Below are 18,479 nucleotides of genomic sequence, written 5' to 3'. Positions count from 1 at the left end.
CCCCCAGAAAGTAACACTCTAGACACTTTCCGGGTTCTACCACTTCCGATATCCGAATCACGTGAAACGCAGCCTCCCTTTCTAAAACATGATCAAGTCACGCACATTACCCCCTCTAAAATCACACGACAAATCTTATCTCTCCTTGCCATTCTGGGCATCGGTTCGAGGCCCTTCCAGTGATCTTTCGAATAAGACAGGGAAACGGAGTCGCGTGCCGCAAGGCTGCCGCCTGGTTGGGACCCAGGTGTAACAAAATGGAGTGGTGATCCAAGCACACCCCGGCCCGGCACATCGCCCCCGCATCAATTGATCACACTGTGTTGGTGATCTTGGCCGAGTAAGGCAGGTCTGGGAAAGAGAGACCGGAGAAGGACTGGGATTGATGGAGTTTGGTGGGAAGTAGGACTAGGCCATGAGAAGGGTCTGGTGAAGAAACGACGGTGACGGATAGATTGCGGCCATTTCTCGGCAGAGGTCAGGATTTCAGTGGAAAAGGTGGCAGTGCGACGCACAAATTTCGAGGCGAGATATTGTCCATTGTGCACACTTGTTGTTTATCGATGACATACCCCCGACGGGAGGGGTACTTAGTAGTTACTATGTATCACAATTGAGGGATCTATGAGTACTTCTCTATGATGTGAAATCACTCTTAGGATTCGTACGGGGGGAGCGTTCCCATGAGGATTTGTCTAAAGAGAAAGAGAAGGTCCCGATTCCCAATTAGAACTTTATTCGCGAATAAATGGTGACTCAAGGCCTCGGAGATTTCGCCTAGATATGGTGATGCCCATATTTTCTGCTTGGGTGTACCTGCACTGCCTATAACGTAGATAGAAGACGAGTTAGACGAAGATATTCCGAGCTATTCTCGAGCCCGGACCAGTAGTAACTGCTGCCATCATGTTCCAGCAGCTCATCCACAGGCTTTATAGTCGTGGGTAGATAATTCTACAAAGCAATCCTTGGGATAAGGACCTTCCAACATCAAGGTGCTTCTTGCTTGAGAGAAAGGAAGGCTGTTGAAACGGCAACCTGGACACTGCTCGCGGTACGAGCTCATCTGGACAACCATTGTTGATGCAACACGCCTTTGATACTATCACTGCGAAGGGACCAGAACCATCAATGATTGTTGAACGCCTGCATCCGCATTCGTTAGTAGGCGTACAAAGGACGGTAACATTTCGTCGCTTATACTGGCCCGTCCCCGCCAAAACTGAGATCAAAGAGGGCCATGGATTGAAGATACTGACAGTCTTCCAATGACAGCGATGGTTCACTCGGTGTCTTCTACTAGATCAAACATCCAACGGCGCGTATTCCTCTTAAAAAGCCCTGAGAAAACTGGTCAGTTTACAAGACAGACAAAACGAGAACTTAAAAAGAGCCTACTGGATATCAGCCATAACATCGTGAACATCCCGTAGTTATCTTTGTACCACTTCCCATCGGGCGAAGCAAGGCGGATGCCATCGAGAGCCATTTCAAGGAGTACACTGAGTGGGTCGGATGGTTAGAATGATGGTGGAAAGTCAACGTCCCTGCTCACATTTCGTCCAGGTCACTGGGCAGTGTAGCAGTCGGCCTTTGAAACGTCAATACGAAGAAATACATGAAGCTCTCTTTGTAGAGAGGGATCGGGTCACCACTGGCACGTCGTGAACAATCTCTGCCACTCTTCCTTTCGGTGACTGGCCTGGTTTAACAGACCTAAGTATGCCTGATCAAAAGGCCCTCAAGACGGTCTGGGACGAAGGAGGGAATCCGGGACGAAGGATCGATAAATCGATATCCAGCCAATGCAATGTTTGACAGTCTAACAAGAGTCTTGCTCTGCGAGTTGCTCACAAGCAAGAGGACAACCAGCAGAAATGAAGCATCGCGGAGTAGACGTTAGTGGAGGATTTTTGTGGGATATAAACTTTCCACTTAAAAAAAAACTCGGGTCGCTAGGCGGTCTTTATGTTCGTGCAGTCTTTGGCAACTTAGAAAGGTGCCACTGCATATTATCAAATAACATTGTGAGTCATACATACGATACACATTCATGAGCTATAGATGCCAGGTTTTATTTCCGATTATTCTAGAGTACCTTTAAAAATCTGTCGGAATTCGGGAAAAGAAAGAATACAAGGACGCACCATAGAACAGTATATGTTTGATAGTGCTCTTCCAGAAGAAAAGTCGAGAGACAAACATTTTCGATTCATGATTCAGGGTAAGGCTCGCGTAATGCCCTAAGCCCTAGTCGCGTGTGGATAATCTCTTGACAGAAAGACGCAAAGAAGACGTGAATCGATATCGATTTCGGCTACTAACCGGCCCTAAACAGACCACGTGATGGCGTACCTTTCTGAATCACAAAATTTTCCTTCTTGAAGTCTCTCCACCACCACCGCCGTCCTCACGACTTTCATATTTTCCTTTTACTGTAAAAAAAGATGTCGACGCCTACCTTGTGGACAATTCCCATCCAGCGAAAGGGCAAACCGGTACGTGCAGCGTAGCTTTGATCCATATCGATATCTAAGATGTCCTACAGATCCGGGCTGCAGCCGTCATTGGAGGAGTTCCCTTTAAGCTCCCGGATGCTTATACACACTTTGAAGACAACTTGAAGCCTCCGTTCTTGGGGAAATTCCCTCACGGAAAGATCCCAGCATGGGAGGATGGCGATTTCTTACTCTTTGAGTGGTCTGCGATCGCTCGATACGGTGCGTAATTGCGACATTTTTGCATTCATTTCGTTTCCTAGGATGAGATTCATTCATTCAGTTATCCCTGTCTTAACATCCGTGTCGACAGCATTTCTAATTCTCTGATTTCTTTCTTCTCTGTTACGATGGATACTGATGTCTTCGGTTCCCAGTCGCCTCGAAAGCTCCCAATTCCAACTTACTCGGCTCGACTCCAGAGGAAGCTGCTCAAGTTGACCAATGGATCCACCTTGCTGAGAGCGAAGTCGATATCTATACCGTTCTTACCAACGATGTCTGCAATGGCAAAATCGCTGGCTACTCCAAGCCTGCCCACACCTACTTCCTCGAGAAACAACTTCGTGCTCTCAAAACTCTTGATGCTCACCTTGCTAAGCACACTTTCTTCGTCGGCGAACGCATTACTCTTGCTGACCTCAGCGTCGCTGCTTTCATCCAATACGGCGCCGGCATCAGCATCGACGCCTCTGTCCGTGCCCAGATCCCCCATCTCATCCGCCACCTCGAGACCATCGTCAACCAGCCCCAGTTGAAGGAGATCTATGGCCCTGTTAACTACACCGAGAAGGGTGTGCAGTTCGTTCCACCAAAGAAGGAGAAGGCCCCTGCTCCCCCCAAGGAGAAGAAAGTCGAGGAGAAGAAGCCGAAGAAGAAGGAGGTTGAGGACGACGATGCTGATGAGCCCGATGTCCCTCCCGAGCCCAAGGTTAAGAACCCCCTCGACGACCTCCCCAAGTCGTCGTTCAACCTCGAGGATTGGAAGCGGGCGTACTCTAACAAGGACACCCGCGGAGCTGGTGGGTCTATCGAATGGTTCTACCAAAAGTGAGTAGCATTCTTTTTCTCTCTCTCATCTCCTTGTAACTTATCTTCTTCAGCTTCGACGCCGAGGGTTTCTCCATCTACCGCGTCGACTTCAAGTATAACGAAGAACTCACCCAGACTTTCATGTCCTCCAACCAGATCGGTGGATTCTTCAACCGTCTAGAGGCTTCACGGAAATACCTCTTTGGTTCCGTCGGTGTTTTGGGCCAGACCAACAACAGCGTGATCAGTGGTGTGCTCATCCTCCGTGGGCAGGATGTCACTCCCGTTGTGAACGTTGCTCCTGATTGGGAGAGCTACAAGTACGAGAAGATCGACCTCAAGGATGACAAGCAGAAAGCCTTCTTCGAGGGCGCTCTCGCTTGGGACTTGGAGCTCGACGGCAAGAAGTGGGTTGATGGAAAGAACGTATGTCGTTTTCCTCTACCTAGCCTTTTGTCGTATACTGACATAATCGTTTGTAGTTCAAGTAATCTGATACTTACCTTGACGACTGTACTCATGTTGTTGATCTGTTACCATCTGGGGTGTTGTTCGATAGAAAATGAAAAAGAGTGTAACATATTTTTTGAATGCCAATTGGCGCAGGCCTGCTTACTCCCATACCTCATAAAGCTATGAAGGACAGTTGCTCCACGTCGACATGCCGAACATTTTTTCGAACAGCCTCTCTGACTATTCCTCTTGATATCTTCGAGTTTTATCCATTAAAGCATTATATTGAGCCGAGAGTTATGACAAGCCTTCCGGGATCGAGGGACTGAGAACGGCAAGTAACTACTTTATAAAGCACAGCGAACCGACGTTGATTTGGATTTGCATAGTGCATAGTACCGCCCTGGTCAGTGGGTGAGTGGCGAGGCCATTGTATACGTCAAGTAATCTTTATACCTGAAGCATTTCGTCGGTGAATCGGACAGCAACGAAGGAGAGAGTGGGAACCAGAGGAAGACAGCGATGCAACAGGATACCTTATATGACCAGTGGCCATGATATTGTATTCCAGTTCCATCGGCTTCAGACCTGGTCGACGGCCATAATTTTGCATTGAGCTACTGTCGACGCTAGGAAGCTTACTACTGAAGGAAAGTGGATTGATATATCATTGACAAGGGGGCCGCATAGCCTGTCTCCCCTACTAGGAATGTCTGCTACCAGTCTTCTTCCAGCAAATCTTCGCCTTATATCGCGGCGATGCTATCGGTGAAAGAAGCCCTTAACGATCTTACCTTGATATTGTCGTCGCGCAAGGTGCTTAGTTAGTCTGGTGCGCCAGCCTTACACTCACAGTCCGAAGCCCCAGGTGATGAGATAGCCACATAAAGACAGCTCTCCATTTCTGGCTGAAGGTGTGTTGTGTACGTCCGGTTCCGTGCAATAGCCGTTGCTTACGCGTTAAAAGCGATGTATCCACCGACGTAACATAAATATCCCGAGCTATTTCAGCTCCTCCGTCCGATCCGTCTGTAAATTGATCATTTATCCACTGCGCAAGTGCCTGACTGAAGCTGCGCGCTGACAGGTTCAATCTATGACACGAATAGCCCTACTCCTTGAATTGTAGGTGTCGAACGGACTCCATGTCTAATGGTCCTGGTGCGATCAGAGTGTCACTGCAGTCCCCCCGAAGAATATCTACAGGGAAGGGTGCCAAACGCCATCTACGCGTCGGCGCGATCCCACGGCTTCGCAGCTCGTTGATGGACCCAGGACTGCGGATACATGTGGTCGGGAATTCCGGTGACACTGAAAGGACGGTTCCTCATTGATTCATCAACTTAATCTCTTACTACTTTTTTACCCCGCTGCCAGCGATGTTAAGCACCTTCCCGTTATTCCTCCTATACCTGTCACTCTTTAATATCCATGGAGGTATATTTCGTTACCCTTATCCTACGGGGGTAAAATAATAACGGTTCCCGTTTCAGTCCTCTGCCAGGGATTAATATCCTGGCTCCCTCTCCTCCACCGTGATACCAACGGACACTTCTGCCGTCAACATTTCGTACATTCCCGATGACTGTTCAACTGATTGTAAAGTCCTGGTATCCATCGTTGTGAGTCGCGCACCATTGTTCTACCGAGCCTAAATATTGTGGGACTCATGGGACCCTGCGTAGGCCTGCGGAGATAGCATGAGTTCTTGCCTTTGCTCGACCAACTACAATGCCAGCGTATCTAATTGTCTTACCTGCTTCACGAGCGCGGCTTCGGGTGATAACGAGGAGGCAATGCTCGAGGAGTTGGATGAGCGTAAGTAACATGCCTCTCCATCTTTGTTTTCAATCTTACAGTCACTTCAGTGTACTCCGCATGCGAGGTTGCTACTGCCGAAGCTGATGCGGCGACAAGTGGCGGAATCAAAGAAGATGCTATTCTAGCGGGGATGATGATAACTGCTTCGTGGACACTGATGTTTTGGCTCTGACCCATGGCCAGAGATGTCATTTGTCATTCGCTCGTTCCTACTACACACTCCATATTTATTTTTGGTACATTGTACGAAGTAAATGAAAGATACTTTTCATCTGAGAGGACGCAGACAATTAGCATGTACGAGGCACTATAGCCAAGTGGTTAAGGCGATAGATTCGAATCAACTCAATCTATTACTCTCTGAGTGCGCAGGTTCAAATCCTGCTGGTGTCGTTTCTTTTGCGATGTCTTGTTTTTACTGCAATTACCAGAATCCAGACACTACTTTCAAACTTCAAGCCAAGAGCCCGACATCAAGATTCCATTGGACCGAACTGTTTAGCAGCGAAGTGTCTACTATTCAGTGCCCACCGATATGAATCCACTAGAAATATAATTTACATTCATACGTATCTATATAATATGTAGTCTTCTAAAGTACGCAACGGCCTTCAAGTACAGAAACATAAAACTCAAGAACATAGCGGCGCTCCCAGGTCTACGCATGCACGCGACTGTGATAATTCACACTATACGTTCCTACGTACCCACTCCACTCCGGTCCGAGCTGGCACATTAGCTCCTTAATAATTCCGTCCCACTTTTCCTTCCTCTGGGCCCACCAGGATGAAGGGCAGTTCGGATCTGTGTTTTTCCGCTCCATATTTTGCATGATGACACAGTAATGCGCCATAAGCAACAGGGCCCTGGGGCGTCGTTCGAAGAAGAACGTCAAAAATCTGTCTGAAACGCCTGCAAACCACGCAAGGAGCGAGTAACCCTGATATTGAGGGATAAACGATGTCTTCCATGCGAGCTGCAGTAATGTAAGAGCCCACTGGTAGTCTGCTGACACTTCTTCATCAGCGACTTCTTCTGGATCTGGGGCGCCCGGAGTGGGGAACGGGAGCGTGAACAGGAACTGAGGGAATGTATCTCCAGACTCGGGATCTGGTAGCGATGATAGTAGTGCTGAAGGAGACAGTGGGAACCTACTGGATAACGGACCGGTCACACCTTGGGGAAGGGCTGGCCACTGTTGACATGTTTTAGTCAAGACTCGAAGGACACGTAACCAGTTCCGGAACCGTGAGTTGGAGGAAGTCAATGAAGGAGGCGATATAGCGAAGCCATATATGACGATTACTGAGAGGGTGAGCACGAAAGGGATAAGATTAGGGCTCTCGAATGAGGGAATGGTGAGCCCCGCCAATGCCGCATTGCCGTGTACGGTGGCCACATGGGAGTATCGTCCGGCAGTCGGGCCCGTAGGGTCGACGGAATAGAGGTGGAGGGCAGAGACCGCCAGGATAGCATGAAGAAGATGAGAACCGTGAGCAGTGAAGGAAAGTCTCGGTACTGCAGTGTTCCAAACGCTATCCAGATTGATTTCATTGACGAAAGTGAGAGTGTAGCACGTCATGCTGGTGTAGTGATGCATAAGTTCTAATGTCCGCGTGCTGAGAATAAAGGAAGCATTGGGATGCTGAAAAGTAGAGAGACTCGAAATCTCTTTAGGCCGTCGACGCGACAGTGCAGTTGACACAGAGGCAGGCGAAAGCTCGTGTGTCAGGCGATGAGTTAACGAATTTGAAGGTTTTCGGTGCCCAGGTGCAATCCACCTTTCGTTTTGTGCAATTTCCGCACACAGGATATTCTTCGTCGCACTGTAATCCATTAAGTGCATGATTAGCAACGGTGCGCGGATGCTTACCTTGACCTTTCTTCGCTTGCACGTAGCACAACCTGTTCGTGACTTGGCATGGGGACGAATGGCTCTACCAGTCATTTTTGAGGTCAGTTTGCATATTCTTGGACGGCAGCGTCCTATATCTCGACAACAAACTTTGATGATGGTCGACGACGAGAAACAGATGTGAAATCATCCGATCATTTCAACCACATCACGGACGCCGAGCCTGGACACGATGCACAGAGGACGAATTTTTTTGCGACTGCTGGAAGGAATGGCAGTGTAATACCGTAAATTTTTCGGATTCCAGAATGTCTGAAATACAAACAACCTTCAAATGGTAGCTTTGTCAGTCGCTTTACGGACTTAGATGCTGAGGCGAGCAGATTCCTTCCAAGAGCAGCTCCTCCGAGTGAAGAAGAATATTGCGCTTGACAACAAGCCATCACTGCGGCAGATGGTACACCATCCAATACTTTGGTACACAAGTAGCGCGAAGGCAGGTGGAATCGACAGTTTAGACATCGCTGATATACAATTGAAGCCGATTACTCTTTCATGTCAATCTTCAGCATTTTGAAACATATGAACAGCGGAGAACGCCACGTTGTTGGAAAAGACCGCCTATCACTTGGAGGGAAAGGGAAACAGAGGAGACATGATGGATAGAAGAAAGGTGAATGTGACGTGACACGATTGTATAACTCGAAAGTGAGCGGTGACCTTCAGCGCTCAAATTTCCATCGTTACATCTGATTCTTACACACGCACGTTGGTGGTATCATGGTCACATCAAATCGACCACATGTTGACCATCAAAACTCCTCATCGACATCTTCAATGTCTGTACCAGTTTTCGTATTTAATTCTGACCCTGCGAAGGATGAACTTCATCTAAAACGCTTACTCTGGGACAACGTTAATCACGATACACAAAAAGTATTTTGAACCAAAGTTCAAGGTCCTGCAGCATCGGTTCCATGCGGCGGAATGTAGTAACATGGCGCGTTATGCGGTCGTATACATGTCTAACGGGAGGCACCTGCAGTGTTAGCTTCCGGTTCGTTTCAAATAGAAATAAAAGGGAGCCCAGATATAACCATGTTTCCAGGCTGTCGCAGAGTTTCGTCTGTTGGATTCCAACGGAAGATTTCGAGCACTAATGGACCGAGGTACCAAGGTATCTCAGTAACATTCGGCAATCTTAGCAGTCGTTGGGCATGAGGCAAACGTAACATCGGGTTCCTTCTGACCGCGTCATGGCGGGAGTATTCGTCAGCTGCTACTTATTCACGATCTCCTCGTAGCGAACTGTCTGTTATGTTTAGTCAGAAACTCATGTGGTTGGCTGAACGAAAGCATACCTTCTATAGAAGCGTCTCCTTCTGCTCCGGGAGTAGGGGGGTTGAGAGGAGAATGGGCCTACCCAGTCCAGTCGTATGAGATGGACGTTGCCGAACAAGAAGCCTGAGTCTTTAAATTAATAGAAAGGCGAGCGTAAAGCCTGACACAAAGAGAGCTTGAGAAGGACCACCCGAAACTGCATTTTCCGGAATGGACGCTGCAGCTTGTTGGTCCACCTGAACGATCCAGCAAGTGTTTTGCAAGCATAATCCAAACATTCGACACAAATACAAGGTTGGACTTCGCGTGGCAAAAGAACGAAAGGTCAAGGGCGTCAGATGCTCTGAACAGATGGATTCATGACAGCAACAAACAGTCCAACTTAGAAAAGCGAACGAGAACGAAGGCATAAAGAGCAGTCGTCTCATGGTCTGCTGGTAATTCACTCAGGATTGGGATTCTTCCCTAACAATGGCGTACTCTCGTTTATAGGAGAGGAAATCGAGGCATTCCTGCGACGTTCGACAATTCTAACAACTGTTTAAGCACGAATCAAGTGAACGTCTTGCTCCTTTGACTCACCCCTTCATGAGAGCAGCGTTCGTCAGCCGCTTAGCACGACGCTTATTGACGTTATCTTCGTAGCGATCGGTTTCGTCAACAATCTCCTCGGTGATGATTTCTTCGATTATGTCTGCAAAGGTTAAGCCGTCAGCCCTCTTGATTAATGGGAGCTGGACAGAAGCAGACCTTCAAGGGTAACAACCCCGATTGCACCACCCGCTACTCCCGGAGTATGTGATATGAGAAGAAGATGGGCTCGCCCGGTTTGGCTAGAAGACGGTGAGATGAATACTGCTGCAAGAAAATTGGCATCCTCACAAATAATCCAATGCATGGAAGCAGTTGATCGAAGGGTGAGCCTCAGGCAAGATAGACAACGCAAAACTAGACACCGGGAGGGCTTGGGCGGGATCGTAGTTAATCAGCTGTGGGAGATATGTATGTCTAAGGCAATAAACTGGGGACAAATAAACGCACTGACCTTCTTGACTAATAATAGCCCAACAAAAGCCAACGGGTTGTCGGGTTCGTGTACCGGGAAGCGCGAGTATCCGCTCATTATACTGTGAGGCATTTCAGCAATGAGGACGCTTCAAGAAACAATCTACGAACATCTTGTCGACTGTGCTGTGGTCCAGTATTGTGTCCTTGCTAAGCGTAACAGTATCCTATAGCACAATTAGCTCTTGCAATGCCATAAGAGCCATATGCTTGCCTCCATCCTCGTCATTATTTCTTCAACATTTTTTGAGTTGAGTTCCAACACGCCACTCAAGATGGATATTTCGTCGTCTCTCAAAGGCTCCTCTCCAGTGCGATGGAATTCTAGAAAAGATTTTAGCTCTGCTTTTCTGTAGGTGTGTGCCTCGTTAGCGCCAAGGACATAGTCCAAGAGTTTGGCTATAGGATAAGCGACGGGAGCTAAGATGAAAATAAATCAGTGTAAAACCAACAAAATGGACAGGATGTTCCCACCGAAAATATACATCAACGCTAGTACGAATGGTGTGCATGCCGCGCCGATGGATAGGCCGTATCTTACACTCAGCGATTGTGGAATAATCCTGTAAATGACGCGTCGTAAGAAAGTATAATGCCTAAAAAGCTAGAGACGTACTCTCTACATCTAAATCAGATGATGCGAAGTTTGACGCGAGTAAAAAACGCACCCGAAGATGACTAGAAGGATCCATCAGCCAGCGGAAGCACTAAAATCATTAGAACGCACCGATAGCAGCTGTCGAAATTACTACAGCAGCCACACCTCCTCCGATCTGTTCTCAGGATGAGCCAAGAGAGCACTCATAATTTGTCAAAGACATACCGCGCCGTCAAGGAAAATGGGAAGACTCTCGTTGATGATCTGTAGGGGGACCTTCGGTCGCAATGGCATTGAGCTTGGGGGAAAACGCACGACATTTCCAAGGAGAAGGACCTAAAACACGGTATTTAGGAAGAAATCTCAAGAGAAAAGGCGCTGTACGAACAACTAATACCCAATGCCTTCCTTTCTGCATGAGCGCCAACACTTTCTTGGCATTTTTCTTCTCAACGGGGTCGTCGGATGAAGCTGACAGCACGCGTAGATGGAGTTCATCTAGACCCATGAGTCCAAGAGTAAGGCTGTAGTGAACTGTGAGAATGGTACGAGCGATATCGAGGGTGAAGGTAATCTCACCCAGCAAAGACACCGCCTAGCAATACAAGAACACCACTGATAATTATTTTGTACCAGAACTCCGGCGAACCACGTTCCACTGTAGGATGCCCGTTCGTGCGCAAGCCGCCATCGTCGTTGAGCTTGAAGGAAGGAAGAGCGCGAGCTAGTCCGTTAAGCAGAAGAATATAGAGAGACCGCCTTTGCATAAGTTATCCAATATGAGTTTACTTTTCCGATGGAACGACAATGAAGGTAAAAAGACAAGGGAACGTCGTGATGGTTGGCAAAGAAGATGGTCGCGACCAAACTTGGACCAAAGGCTTGGCAAACTGTAAATCACCGTTCACGCCGCACTTCGGCTCTCGGTCCGAACTCCGAGTGAGTAATTATCCCTTCCAGCACTTCCAGCAGATAGTTGATGCTCAAGTTGACTTGGTACAAATTGAAACAAGGTACTAAAAAATTAGGCCTCCTGAGTATCCTTTTCTCCGAGATAATTCTAACCAGGTTTCTTTGGAAAATGAGGTTATAATCCCAATCCTTCAAGCCACCACCTAAAGAAAATGATCAGATAACCTCATGCATACTCCCTTCACCTACTTACCGGCCAGCCTGTAGAAAAGTCGAGCCTGTTGATACCCAGCTACAGAAGGAAAAAGGTAAGCCTTCACTCAGCGCACGGGGACATTAAAGCACTTACGAAGCTTCCTGCCGAGGTATAGTAGTCTATCAAGATAATCAATCCTCTGCAAGCAAGACATAATGACGACTCCATGCTTACGGTAGACAAGGATGGGACCATCTCCATCTTCCAGGATATCTTGACCGCCGGGACCATAGATCTGTCACGGCTCAACGAAAGTTCGGCGACAAATGACAGTTACTACGCACTGCATCATGGCTCTCCAAGACCAAAGTTCCTCCGCCACTGAGTAGGGAAACCCCGCTCTCGTCATAGTACGTTCCCTCGATACTATCGCAACATCATCAGCTTTCAAACAGAGAAAAATATTAAGATAGTACCTTGTTGACCTCCCAACTCGGATATTGTACGTACTCGACGTTCCTGAGCAGCAGACGTCCCACGAAGTGAAAAGGTAGTAGTAACTTCCGTATTTGTAGATGCTACTGGCCTCGATAGCACCGCTTGCCTCTGTGCGTTGAGCCAGCGATGTTACAGAGGATCCCGAAGAAAGACCAGTCGAAGAGTTGAGTCTATAGTCCATGAGCATTGATAAACGCGCAGCTTTTCGCTTAAGACGGTGACGTACTTGATCATCTTGATTCCAGTCCAAAAACTGCCAAGACTGAGATACCAGGTGCTTCCGTCTGTTGGAAGGTCAATTCTATATCATAGTGAGAACATAAACGGACACACCGATATACAGACTATAGGATGTAAGGTTAGAATACACCGGTGTATCATTATGAAGAGGAAACATTTACTTAGGATCAATCGCCTGAAAGCCATTTATCAGTGTCGCATTTAGCCACGCGAAAAGAGCAACACACATTATAGCTGTCGCCCGTAGACGTGGATGTTATCAAACCCTTGTTAGTCCAGGACCCTTGAATACGATAATTAAGACCCCATGAAGATGCGTAGCCTGTTTACTCACCAGGAGCACCAGTCGAAGATGTTGCCAGGAAGATAGCAGACTAAGAGGCATTTTAGTCGGAAATAAAGACACGAACAGGACAAAAGCGCACATTCTGTGATCCGAAGCTTGACGCGGCATAATACAACTGGAGAGACGGGATGAGATCACACTTTGCATTGTCGTCGGGAGAAGCCTACCCAGAACTGACTTCCGTCATAGTAGCACTCCGGGGCCCACAAATTTCTACGGTCCGAAGAGGATGAACGACGCAAATACCGTTCTACGCAGTGATTACTGACCCGTTAGAAGTGAGTGTGTACTCATCGGTCCAGCTCGCGCCATCAGGCCATACCAGTCCTTGATAAGTGAATGCAGTCCTGTCTGTGGATGTCGTGATCGAGATACCGACGGCGGTCGCTAGGGAATACTGATGAGAACAGGCATACAAACGAAGCCAAAGCGACACCCACCAAACAAGAAATACGTTCCATCTTTGTCTTTACAAATTGTAGGGTCATGCGTACCCGTGCTACCGGTGACAACGCCAGGACTAACATACGCGCGACCAAGGCCAACGCAGGTCAGCGCAACCAGAAGGAACTGAAAGAACGACGATGAAGACACCATAATCAAGAATGGGCGAGATGTGAAAGCACAAGCACGGAAAGCTAGCCCGATTTTATAGCGGAATCCATGACTACAGCACCTGGAAGGCTCCGTGTCGAGGAGAAATACTGGAAAAATAGAAATGCAAATCCCGATGGGCTTGGCGCAGAAACGTCACTAGACGGAGTAGCAGGCGGCCGATTGTGTTCTTGGCAGAGGGAGAAAAGTACCAGAAAGCTTCTATGTGAGAAGTGCGCATCGAGTCGGTTGCCGGAATGGAGCGGATTATTCAGAACTTGCATTGGCTATCGGTCCTGGCAGTCCGCACTGTACCGGAAGCATATACCCGAACATACGCCGACAATCTACGAAGCCGTTTCTTTGAGGATTTATGGTGAGTCAACCAGCTATCTGTGCACGCAATTCGTCGAGCCGTCGACTATATCAGAGTCTGGAGGGTATCATAAGCTGACCTTCCTGGAGCTCGTGTGTTACGCCACTAATTCCAGAAGCTCGCAGAAAATATAGGTGCTGTAAGGCTCCAAATGAAGCACCTATCACTCGGCTGACGACGATTCCCTCCATCGTAAAGAACAACGAGTGGTCAGAAGTTCCCTCCGTCAGTGGTCCAAACCCCGCTTTTCGCCATAGCTCGCTTCCCTCAAATCCTGTTCGGTGCTTTCTGCAGCGCAATTCATTGTCTGGCCTAGTTTCTTCTGGGAACAGAGACACGACAAATGGGAAGGGAGAATGTTGGTTCGCTGCGTGAGGGAAAGACGCCCTAATTGCTCAGTCTGGCGCATAGTACCCCAACTATCTGCACAACAGCAGCAGTACCGACAAATTTTGTGCTGCTATAGTATACATTGTGGAAAGCCTCGATGTTCTGGACAGGTATCTGATGAATGCGCAGAGTTTTCGAGTTTCTTTAATGAAATGGAGGAGATTATAGGACGGTAGCACAACGTGATGCGGTATAGTGATCTTATTAAACTTCGGCGAATGTTTGTTTCATCCATCGAAGGCTATGGTGATAGTTGCGGCACTCAGGCAGTACCGCGAGCGATTAGATTGATTTACAGGGTCATGCTAGTTGCGCTTTGGATCGGGGAGCATAAAAGGAACTGCCATTTTCTTCCATGCTCTCTATAAGATCTGAAAAGGCACCCTGAAGGAATGGGACGAACTATATCGAATCGATTAAGCGCCTATAGGGGATAGCAAACGGAGCGAATATATAGTCTCCCTCGATCATGAGAGAATCACGCCTAGGCCATGAAGGATGAGAACAGTATAGCCACAAAGAAATTGGACTGCCTTACAGTGACTGACTGGACATGACTCGTCTGTCCCTCTGGAGGGCATTGTAATCCTCTCCTCCAGATACAAAGCCGTACTCGGGTAATGATGATAATGCATGGGTCGGAATAGAAAGCATGGCATGAATCCGACGTACACGCGCCACGATATAGACAGAATGCCAGAACGTCCCACCGTATCGAAAATCACTACCTGACGTCCACTCACAGAGTTGGGTGAAATACTCCTCCCATGTTGACCCAGGAATATCCGTACGCTGAAGTCTTTCAAGCAGACGAGTAATAGTATGCCAATCCGTGTCGTGAAGAAGCAGACGCGTAAGCTTCGAGAGACTATCGACGAATGAGAGGATTGTCGAAGAGCCGGCAAGATGAAGAGGACTGAAGGTATCGGTGTCGACCATACAGTTTGTAATTTGGCTAGCAAAGCGTGAGGGGACCCGCCTTGGAAGACCAGGGTCATGTGCATTCGCAAACCGGTTATACAGAGCAGGTAATCCTCCCTCCGCAATGAACACTCGAAGCAGTATGCTAATGTCATTGGGAAGGAGAAAAGGCGCTACTAACTCTTCCAATAGGCGCCATTCTAATGTCCAGTATTCTTGTTTAAAACTAGAGGTGTTGTCATCTAAGGAAGCGGGCGATAAGAAGCAACGTATTACGTTGGTGTAGAAGATTTCAACCGATGGTAGCTGCTTGAGTGAGGTGATACCGTCACTGGAAAGTAAGAATATGAAGCAACGCCAGTCGACCCTTCACTGACAAAGTGGCTGGAAAAATTCGGGATGAAGATATGGTATGACAGTCCGTCCGAGCTGCCATCTCTGGTTGTGGCAAGGGCTGTTCGGAGGTAGCCGGTGGTGTCGCCTGCAACGGGTATTCCTGCGAGGCAAGGAAAGCCTTTTTTTGAAGCATCGTTTGAACGGCTATGGACGTCCCGTGTAAGAGGCAATTTATGCCATGAACATTATTCTCAAGGTTTGACGTCAGCATAACGCGAAACAATGTGATAACCGCTGACAATGCTCGACTAGCGTCCCAGGAAGAGTCTGGATAATGCTGGGGAAGCCGTGGACCTGAGACCAAACGAAGGCAGTCGATAAATGTTCTGGAAACGTCGGTGGTTATAGATGACATAAAGTACCGGAATGGTGTGTGTATCGGCCAATACTTGAACACCGAAATCTTCCTGAAGTAGATTATTCTTCCATAGTTCCATCAACTCTATCACTAAGTGAATGGCAGGCGGTGACCCCCAATCCGCACACTTTAAGATAGAAACCCAGACATTCTGGGGTAGGACGACACTCTCTAGCATTGGCGAGCGAATTATCGCAAGCAGGCTAGTGGTGGTGTCCCGGAATGGGTTTGCTCTCGACGGGGAGTCTGAGTGGCGCCTTGGCAACGGAAGGCTCACTATTGAGTGCTGCACGTCTGGCTCCAGACCGCCTAGTTGGTCAAAAATAGGACCTAAGGCATTGTCGACATCAACAGTGTTCCGGATACGACTTCCGAGGATGGCTTGTAAGACAATCTGTTTAACAGAGATGTTCGAAGACGCCGAATACAGCCAAGATACGGCCTCGCTATCAATGGCTGCTGCCGCCTGAAAAGCACTGTTTCGTTCCATGTCTTTGATTGGGCGGGCTTTCGCTAAGCGCTTGTTGAAGAAGCAAGGAATAAGTCTTGAAACCATACCACGTGCGGCATGATACAATCCGGGAAGATGGAGCATTAACGGTGTTTTGTAAGGGCAATTGTGATAGAAGAGGGGGAGGACGAGGCAAACGACATATGCGACGTAAGATGTGGCCGAAATGGCAGCAACGGCATACGCGATAGCGATGTCTAATGTGAACAGATAGATCGAAAGACCGGCAAAAAATAGACCCAAGGCGATGTGGAGAAGCACCGGAAGGAGCTCGATGATCACTGGGACCTGCCACGTCTTCAAACCTATGTATCGATAGTGGCGAATGTAGCCACGGTCGCGAGGTAAGATATCCGAAATGATAGAGACGTATTGATGAAGCCATTGCTTGACCAAAATAGCTACGAGCGCTGTTATTAGACTGAGAGTCAGACTGACGAACCACAGGCTGTTCAGCCAGACATCTGCCGGTGATGGGGAAAAAGATATGGAAGGGTAGAAAGGAGAAGAGAGAATTGAGGAAGTGTTCGCTGCGCGTTGGAACCCAACAAGTTCGATGAGTAAAGAAGCAGAAACTTCTGTATAATCTGGTCGTAGTTTTTGCGATGTTTGAATGACGAAAGTGGTCAAAACCACAGAGAATAAACCAGCCTAACTGCGATATTAGTCAAGTTAAAATTTTGCACAAAGATGTCACTGACAAAAATCAAGAGAACGTTGATGGTGTCCTGATACAAATCTACCATTTCCCCATCAAAAATAAGGGCTTCATCCGTGTACGTCCGCCAGAATCTTCCATTAGCCGACATTTCCTCGCCGATAGCATCTTTCGGATACCGTGCGGTATAGTCATCTGGGATGGGGCCCAGTCTTGCTGTCACATTAGTCTGTTGAGCCTTAAATAGAACGAGATATTGGATTTCAGCACGTACTTCTGCCTGACGTTGTTCTGGTTCGATACTGACGGGTTCGCATCCCGAAATGAGTCGCAAATGAAGGATAGTTTTCTAGCACGCCAACGCTTCCTTCTTGACCATCTTTTGTTCCGCGATGCGCTGGTGAGTCCGCCGGACCATTTTCAGGTTCCACATTCGATTCAGGCAAGCATTCATGATCGTTCTCGTTCATCATGCCTTCGACACTATTCAATATAGAAATTCAAGTCCTCTGCTGTAGTTTTAAAGAGAGACACGCACCGAAGCAATAGCCAATGACTGTTCTGAACGAGCTTTGGAAAAGACGCTCAAAGTGGTGCTATGCTTTCTTGTCGACGGAACATTGATTTCGGGAGCATAGCCTGGTCCAGGTAGCAACAGAAATCTTTTGACGCTGACACAAATTTTGTCTGTTAGCATCGCCTTTCCGAAAGCTTGATGTTTGTGCAAGGACTACAGATATCTTCTAATGAGATGGGGGCGGGGTCAAGTTTCCATGCCGGAAACAGGTTCGGAGCTTCGGAAACAGCATGCATCTCCGGCTGGACCATATCTATTTGTGCATTGGGCTGTATTTCATGTGATATCAGAACCAACCAAAATTGACTGGCACATACCGTGGGGCCGTTACATCACAGGTTTTCACGATAAAACCTGCGGACAGATGTTTGTGCACGTTTTTCGAGAGCAGGATCCAGAAATGCGTATTTTCCAGTAAAAGCTAGAGATATTCGAGATGTACACAGTGCTGTGCTTATTATGCAAAGGTTGCTAGGAAGGATATCAGTCCAAGCGTCACAGGGCATCGGACTGAGATGACAAACTGCGGAAAAGGCAGCAAGTTGGTAATGACTCGATTCGGAAATGTTTCGATCACGTTATAGTCCGTGCACCTTGCCGGCCGCGCGGTGCCGAGGACCTCCGATCAGCCATACACTTAGTGGTTTTGCCAGCTCTTGTGAGCATTTATATTGTATGGCACCCGCCAAGTCCATGTCGCCTCGTGTACTGAGCGATGTCCCCTCCTCCAGCTGACCCACAAAGAGAGTCACACCACCTGGCACGGGTTGCGATTCTTGCGAAGTTCGAACCGCGATATCAATTTTCGACCCTGTAGAACTTCAAGAATTTCTTTAGAGAAGG

The 18,479-nt window shown here is 47.9% G+C and overlaps 6 protein-coding genes and 1 non-coding gene across 7 annotated transcripts; 2 read left to right on the top strand and 5 right to left on the bottom strand.

Moving 5' to 3' along the window:
• The first annotated feature begins 2,384 nt into the window (after positions 1-2,384).
• Positions 2,385-4,279, top strand: EV420DRAFT_1571813 (elongation factor 1-gamma). Its single transcript, XM_060474336.1, has 5 exons — positions 2,385-2,498; positions 2,549-2,720; positions 2,876-3,548; positions 3,602-3,956; positions 4,013-4,279. Exons 1-5 carry the CDS (start codon positions 2,448-2,450, stop codon positions 4,019-4,021), a joined length of 1,260 nt encoding a protein of 419 aa, XP_060325511.1. The 5' UTR covers positions 2,385-2,447; the 3' UTR covers positions 4,022-4,279.
• A 1,828-nt stretch (positions 4,280-6,107) lies between these two features.
• EV420DRAFT_t236 lies at positions 6,108-6,197 on the top strand. Its single transcript has one exon. It is a non-coding gene; the product is annotated as a tRNA-Ser (tRNA).
• Positions 6,198-6,427: 230 nt separating this feature from the next.
• Positions 6,428-7,876, bottom strand: EV420DRAFT_920401 (uncharacterized protein). The gene is made up of 2 exons (XM_060483986.1): positions 7,678-7,876; positions 6,428-7,630 (listed from the first exon to the last, which is right to left on the bottom strand). Exons 1-2 carry the CDS (start codon positions 7,725-7,727, stop codon positions 6,463-6,465), a joined length of 1,218 nt encoding a protein of 405 aa, XP_060325510.1. The 5' UTR covers positions 7,728-7,876; the 3' UTR covers positions 6,428-6,462.
• A 1,161-nt stretch (positions 7,877-9,037) lies between these two features.
• On the bottom strand, positions 9,038-9,680 carry EV420DRAFT_920458 (uncharacterized protein). The gene is made up of 2 exons (XM_060483988.1): positions 9,583-9,680; positions 9,038-9,530 (listed from the first exon to the last, which is right to left on the bottom strand). The coding sequence occupies exon 2, from the start codon at positions 9,426-9,428 to the stop codon at positions 9,132-9,134; it is 297 nt and encodes a 98-aa protein (XP_060325509.1). The 5' UTR covers positions 9,429-9,530; positions 9,583-9,680; the 3' UTR covers positions 9,038-9,131.
• Positions 9,355-11,532, bottom strand: EV420DRAFT_920435 (uncharacterized protein). The gene is made up of 15 exons (XM_060483987.1): positions 11,243-11,532; positions 11,052-11,187; positions 10,979-10,999; positions 10,889-10,927; positions 10,793-10,838; positions 10,734-10,743; positions 10,682-10,684; positions 10,540-10,628; positions 10,280-10,485; positions 10,177-10,232; positions 10,046-10,127; positions 9,883-9,989; positions 9,751-9,833; positions 9,583-9,694; positions 9,355-9,530 (listed from the first exon to the last, which is right to left on the bottom strand). Exons 1-15 carry the CDS (start codon positions 11,428-11,430, stop codon positions 9,443-9,445), a joined length of 1,266 nt encoding a protein of 421 aa, XP_060325508.1. The 5' UTR covers positions 11,431-11,532; the 3' UTR covers positions 9,355-9,442.
• Positions 11,533-11,766: 234 nt separating this feature from the next.
• On the bottom strand, positions 11,767-13,452 carry EV420DRAFT_1648325 (secreted arabinase; the record flags this gene model as incomplete). Its single annotated transcript, XM_060478134.1, has 15 exons — positions 11,767-11,778; positions 11,829-11,867; positions 11,925-11,950; positions 12,006-12,066; positions 12,116-12,197; positions 12,248-12,439; positions 12,496-12,553; positions 12,603-12,613; positions 12,671-12,684; positions 12,737-12,792; positions 12,844-12,883; positions 12,935-12,970; positions 13,023-13,068; positions 13,125-13,242; positions 13,296-13,452. The coding sequence occupies 15 exons, from the start codon at positions 13,450-13,452 to the stop codon at positions 11,767-11,769; spliced, it is 948 nt and encodes a 315-aa protein (XP_060325507.1).
• A 2,083-nt stretch (positions 13,453-15,535) lies between these two features.
• On the bottom strand, positions 15,536-17,724 carry EV420DRAFT_920282 (uncharacterized protein). Its single transcript, XM_060483985.1, has 4 exons — positions 17,598-17,724; positions 17,334-17,542; positions 17,103-17,275; positions 15,536-17,052 (listed from the first exon to the last, which is right to left on the bottom strand). Exons 2-4 carry the CDS (start codon positions 17,530-17,532, stop codon positions 15,781-15,783), a joined length of 1,644 nt encoding a protein of 547 aa, XP_060325506.1. The 5' UTR covers positions 17,533-17,542; positions 17,598-17,724; the 3' UTR covers positions 15,536-15,780.
• Positions 17,725-18,479: the final 755 nt, after the last annotated feature.

The sequence above is a fragment of the Desarmillaria tabescens genome, assembly GCF_030435595.1.
Source record: "Desarmillaria tabescens strain CCBAS 213 chromosome Unknown EV420scaffold_49, whole genome shotgun sequence".
In the NCBI taxonomy this organism is placed as follows: Eukaryota; Fungi; Basidiomycota; class Agaricomycetes; order Agaricales; family Physalacriaceae; genus Desarmillaria; species Desarmillaria tabescens.
This window is presented reverse-complemented; position numbering and strand designations above follow the sequence as displayed.